At 38.0% G+C, this 6,000-nt stretch overlaps 1 protein-coding gene across 6 annotated transcripts in view; it reads left to right on the top strand.

The window, feature by feature from the left end:
* Nucleotides 1-6,000, top strand: part of LOC111874781 (beta-arrestin-1) — an 86,384-nt gene that overhangs the window by 65,859 nt on the left and 14,525 nt on the right. For 3 of the 6 annotated variants that reach the window (XM_033755593.1, XM_033755594.1, XM_033755595.1), the window contains 3 exons: nucleotides 1,058-1,130; nucleotides 2,475-2,618; nucleotides 4,277-4,420. In XM_033755593.1, coding sequence (XP_033611484.1) covers nucleotides 1,058-1,130; nucleotides 2,475-2,618; nucleotides 4,277-4,420 — 361 coding nt within the window. The remainder of the gene's footprint in view (nucleotides 1-1,057; nucleotides 1,131-2,474; nucleotides 2,619-4,276; nucleotides 4,421-6,000) is intronic. The other 3 variants (XM_023870562.2, XM_023870563.2, XM_023870565.2) reach the window with 3 other exon arrangements.

Here is a 6,000-nt window from a genome sequence, read left to right as displayed (position 1 = left end):
TTTCACTTTTTCCACGTTTTCATCGGTTGTTGATGTGCTGGGGCGTCCGGGGCGCTCGTCATCTGCAACGTCTTCACGGCCATCTTGGAAACGCTTATACCACTCGTAAACTCTTGTTTTACTCATAACAGACTCACCATAGGCCTTTGTTAACATTTCACACACTTTGTAACACTTTATTTCATTTTTTACGCAAAATTTGATACAAATTCTTTGATCCATTTCTTTTAACAAACGAAAATCGCCAAGCTCATAAAAACACGTCTAACCTTAGCGGCTGCCACAGACAAAGTAAGCAATGAATACAGCTGAAAATTTTATTGTACTTCAGGGGCATGTATACCAACATAATAAAAAAAAAATTTTGACAATTGGACTCTCCAAACCCGCGAAATTTTAAAATTCCCGTTATTTCCTGAACACACTTCGTATAGTGGTTCATGTGACTGATTGCTTGTGTTTCCCGTTCTTTAATTTGTGGTGACAAAAGTAGTCTGAAAACCATACTTGGCAGAATAAACAGGTGGCTCAGAAGATAATTACTTCACTGATTTTGAGTTCAGTACATGGAATGTGGATTATAGTGTATTTGCTTTTTGAACTGAATTTACAGCTCTCCAGAACAGATATGATAACTTGTTTGCTTGTCAGCACTGCTGTATAGGTGATTTGCTGTTAGTTTCATGTCTTGCAGAGACATATGTTGTTAAAATTAATAATTTTCATAAAGATTATTTATTCGGGATATTTCAACCTTGTCTTGGCTTTTAAAGTAGCTCTGTACACAGTGGGAAGCAAATTTTCATGACTCCCTTACCAGGCTAAATACAAATGTCATTTGTGTAGGAAGTTGAATGTTGCATCTATCTTTGAAATGTATATTGAATATCAACACACTTTGATAATTGAAAGCTTGTGACATCTGGATGATATCTGTTGGAGAAAAGAGGAGATATTTTGATCATTAACATATTGCATGCTGTCATTGGCAGTAAATGTGTTAAGTGTGACAGTCTTACATGTCATGTTTCAGTATTTGTTGTTATTTCATTACAAGTTCGGCAGTTTGCGGATATCTGTCTCTTCTCCACGGCCCAGTACAAATGCACAGTTGCGGAAGCAGAAAGCGAGTGAGTATAACATAGCCTCATAGAATGTTGCAGCTATATTAGTATAATTAATGGTGTCTGTTAAATTACAAATTATTAAATATATTATCTGTGTACCTCAAAGCTGACATCAGTTATGGAAAACTGTGGAACTGCCCAGTCAATCCTGGCATTTGTTCTGCACACAAGCCATATCCAGTAGTGCAGCAGATTATTTTGACATTATTTTTAATTGTCAAGTTACATACTAAATGGAACCACCGGCCATGACATATGTTAGACAGTTTCTCGCTTCTCAGCGTGGAGGCCCAGGATCAGTGGAATTTGTGGTTGAGAAAGTGGCAGGTTTTTCTCCAAGCTTTTTGGTTTTTCCTTCATACTCATTCATCATCGGGCTGGTACGGGAGGCCTATTTGAGACTGCAGTACTAAGGGACCCTTTCTTACCTGACTGCAAGGGAAAAAGGATACTGATTCAGAAGTTGCCTGAAATGCATGCAGTAATATTCTGTTCGTATTTATTTTCTCTTAACTTTTAATCAGACACAACAGCTGTCTCACTGTATCATGACAGATATTCTTTTGTTACCATGGCAGCATGGGGAGAGAGGGAAAAACAGGATATCTATAATAGAAGGTATATGCTTAGTATTGTTCATATCATATCATATCAAATGATGGAGAGACATAGAATTTATTGATAGTATGATACAGAGTGAGCACACGGTAGTTCTATAACTTTCAGAATATTGAAATGACACAAAGTAAGCCATAAGAAGAAGTGTATGTACCATATGTGCTGTTATAAAGTTATTTTATGCCCATGCAGTAAAATACACATCATTTTGAAAACAGTGGTCTGAGACATGTTCTAACTGGCTGTCTTGTCTGTTACATGGACTGTAGTGGCATCATAGTGTTCTAGCATTCAAAACTGAAATGCATAAAAGACAGATCTACTTTGGTAAAGTACCAATGCAGTCAGTCTAGCACTGGAGCATTTTATACTCTTCTTGGAATTATAAAGAAATGTAAAATGATTGACATTACAACATCATTATAACTATTCTTATGTTTCTGGGCGTTTATTAATTTCAACTGCATGTTTCAAAAATTTTTATAAACACAGTAATGAAACTTGGATTCTCATAACAGAAAAATTTTTGGACTACTTAGGTAACTGTCAGCTTCTCAAAGGAAACCCTGTTCCATAGCGTAAACTCCTTACAATAATCACATGCTCTGTAAGACATTACTTGTCATCTTTATTGTTAACTCTTTGGGTTACTGATTTGATGACACTATTCTGATGATATGTTTGAGGTGTGATGTAGCAGGTGGTGTAAAATATTGACATGGATTCCAGAGCAGGCTGTCCTGTTGGTCCTGGGTTCACACTCTCAAAAGTATACACAGTGCGACCACTGTTGGCCAATAACAAGGATAAGAGAGGCCTGGCACTAGACGGACAGCTGAAACATGAGGACACAAACCTTGCATCATCTACAATGTGAGTTGTGGGGCTCATGATCATTAGCTGGCTGGAACACACCGTGTTGTTGTTTGAGATGGACTAGTCTAATTACCTCAACTTCTTCCAGCATGTTCTCCAGCTAACACTTTGCCCACAAAGCGTACAGTTCAGAGAGCTCTTCCAATTCTGCTGTATTAAAATGTAGCAGCATTGGCGTTTGAAACATATGAGACCAGTCTGTTGTTACATGGCTGCTAAAGTATAAGGGAAAGCGAGTGGAAAGAGTTAAACGTCTTTCATAAGTTGATTTTTCAAGCAGTGGATAATCTCATTGGTCATGTTGTTAATGTATGCATTAATTATTCAGAAAATTCTGTGTTTGATCCTGACTTCTGTCTCTTATAATGAAAATTGTCAGGATAGTGATAACTAGTCATCTGAAACTGGAATAGAGCCAGCTCCTAAGACATACACAAAATGTTTATGATGTAGTTGTAGATGTAATTGTTGACAGTCACATTGGCACATTGTCCTGCAGTGCTGCCTGGTGGTAAAAGGAATAACAGAATCTGTGACACAGCGAGCCAGCAGTTGAACATTGTGACTTGAGGTAATTAGGTTCAAGCATGTTGGAATTTTATGCAGTGCAACATTTATTGGAAGCTGTTCTTCTCATAATTAGATGAGCCCATGTCATTATTCTATGGACGACTGATCTTTTATCTTCTAAGCAGTAAATTAAAAAAAATGCAAGAGTCAGTATTCATGTACCACTAATAAATTGACCATCACCAGCTGTGACAGTCAGTTTACCCCATTATGTGCACCTCAATTGGAATGTTTTTTGTAATGTAGTGTTTGCCTGATTATTGCAGGAAGACTTATCACTTTGGTGTGATGATTAGCAATACCACTTCACGTTTAGAACATCCCTGGTGCTAATGTCAGACAGGTACTTTAAAACAGGCTATTTGATCATACACAGATATTTTGCCATTCAGTGCTTTGCTTCATAACCTGTGCTGGACAAAATATAAACTGTCCATGAAAAGATTCTATAAGATTATATCTGTAATAAGGTATAAAATTGTGCCTGACTCACATTCGGGAGGTATCCACTATGAATCTCAGCCCATAGAGCAGCTTTCATTTTATGGTTTTCCTCAGAACCTCCAGGCAAATGTTGGAATAATATCTAAAGATGGGCATTTTACTGTTTTCTATTACCCCCTTTCGCATCGTCACTTAAACCACTTAACATTTTTAGCAGTTGACAAAGCATCCTTAAGTAAACCATGAAATAAAAGTCTTGATCGCTGTACAAGATCATGTTTTTAATAAATATGTAACATCTTTTAGATGATCATTATGGGAAGATATATTTCAAATATATTTACATTCTGAATCAGATCTGCATTTCAAAAATTTGCAAGAGTATGGTGTCTTGTGTATATAAAACTATAATTTATGTGAACTAAGAAGAAGGTGGGAGATTGATATTAAGACCTATCTTAGAGACTTATGTTTTAATATGTCTGGCTTATGATCATGGGGTAAACTTGCTGGCTCATGGGAACAAGTGTCATTGGTTCGACCACAAGTACCAGCCAGCTATGATGTGTGTCCCCCACCCATTAGGGAGCGTGTGAGTGATGTTTGCTGTGTGTTTTGTGTGGTGGCGGTTGCTGCTGTAGAGAGGGGTGCCCCATCGGGCCTGGGTTCACGCTCAGCAAAGTTTTCATGATGACTCCACTGCTCGCCAATAACAAGGACAAGTGGGGGTTAGCTCTAGATGGACAGTTGAAACATGAGGACACGAACCTGGCTTCCAGCACATTGTAAGTCTGTGCTAGCTCACAACAAATGCTTTCGTTCACTGTTATCATTTGCTTCTCGCAGAGCTTCATATGTTTCTTGGTGTTATGCATAATTGAAACACCTTTACAATTTTTTATTGCTTATGTCACACAACCTTATGTAATAGGATGAAAGCTTGTTAGGTTATTGTAGTCATACAGAGTGACCAGTTGTGGCAAACTGTGTGAATATTGTTGTACTCGTATTATTTACTATATAATATGGCTGTGGATACTGGAGCCAAATTTGGATAAGCTCATTGGTGATAGGTTGAGATGCATTTTTCTAACCTGAAATTCATAAACAGAACATTTTATTGGGAGACTGAGTGTGTCTCTCTGCATAATTTCAGCGGGGGTTTGGTGATCTGCACTATCAGCTGTTTCNAAGGCCAGCAAGTTTTATATAAAGCATTTTTCAATGTAATATATATTTATATATTAGATTAGAAGCAAGCATGAAGAAGTCATTATGTCTTTGGCCCTTCACTGGGTTGGCAGAAGTTCATGTCATGTTGGTACAGAGATGCAAAAGTACTAGCTCACAAGCTACTGTCATACATAGACATTTCTCTCCAGATTATGGAGCAAGAATTTGATAACTGTAGGCGCCTTCAAGAATCTGTATTCAACAAACTTACTGAACTCAAAGTTACATTATATTCTGATGACATGTGGTTACACAAAACATCCAGAATAGCATACACCAGACCATAGAAAATCATCATGCTCTTTTTGGAATTCTATTGCATGATGCAAAAGTTGAAGTTTGATGTGCACTTCATGTGTGGAGGATAATTTGGCATGTGTTTTTTCACACAGTAATAAATTGCAAATGTTAATGCAGAATAATGCAGCGGTACACACTGCAAGCAGTTCTCTGGATGCCTCACATTGTGCCTTTGGCATTTTATTGTGGCCTCCATGGTCACCTGATTTAAATGATTGTGACTTTTATTTGTGGGACATGATGAACAATCCATACTCTCTGGAAGAACCTCAAGACTATATTAGGCATGAAATTTCCACTATTCCCATACAGCAAATTCACCATGTGCCTAAAAACATATTCTCATGACATGAGGCATCCATATAAGCACATAATTGTTACTTCCAAGTTTCTTATATAAAATAAGGCAAGTTAAACTACAGCAGGAAAGTGGGCTGTGAATTATTATATATCATAGTGGGTTTGTGTGAGAAGCATACTGTGTCAGATGCGGGAACCAATGTAACTATAAGCTCTAAGCCTGGTATGTGTAATGTATAAGGGGCAGCCAAATGAAAATGGGTCACCACGCATAACTCACACGGCACGCAAGTTGGTAACACTGGAATTTGCTTACATCTGGTGGGGACTCGGGGAAAGCACAGTGACATCGTGCCCTTGCACACTAATCGTTTGTTTATTGTGCTGGGAGTAAGGATAGCACTATGTGTGGTTGTCCAATGTCAGTAATGGACGTGGGTAAAGAACAGCGAAATGTAGTGCGCTTTTTGACTGCTGAAGGAATAGGAGGACGAGAAATGCATCGTCGCATGTCTGTTGTTTATGGCGAACA

Source organism: Cryptotermes secundus, unplaced genomic scaffold (genome assembly GCF_002891405.2).
Source record: "Cryptotermes secundus unplaced genomic scaffold, Csec_1.0 scaffold955, whole genome shotgun sequence".
Lineage (NCBI taxonomy): Eukaryota > Metazoa > Arthropoda > Insecta > Blattodea > Kalotermitidae > Cryptotermes > Cryptotermes secundus.
The sequence above is the reverse complement of the archived record's forward strand: the minus strand, read 5'-3'. Positions and strand labels throughout refer to the sequence as shown.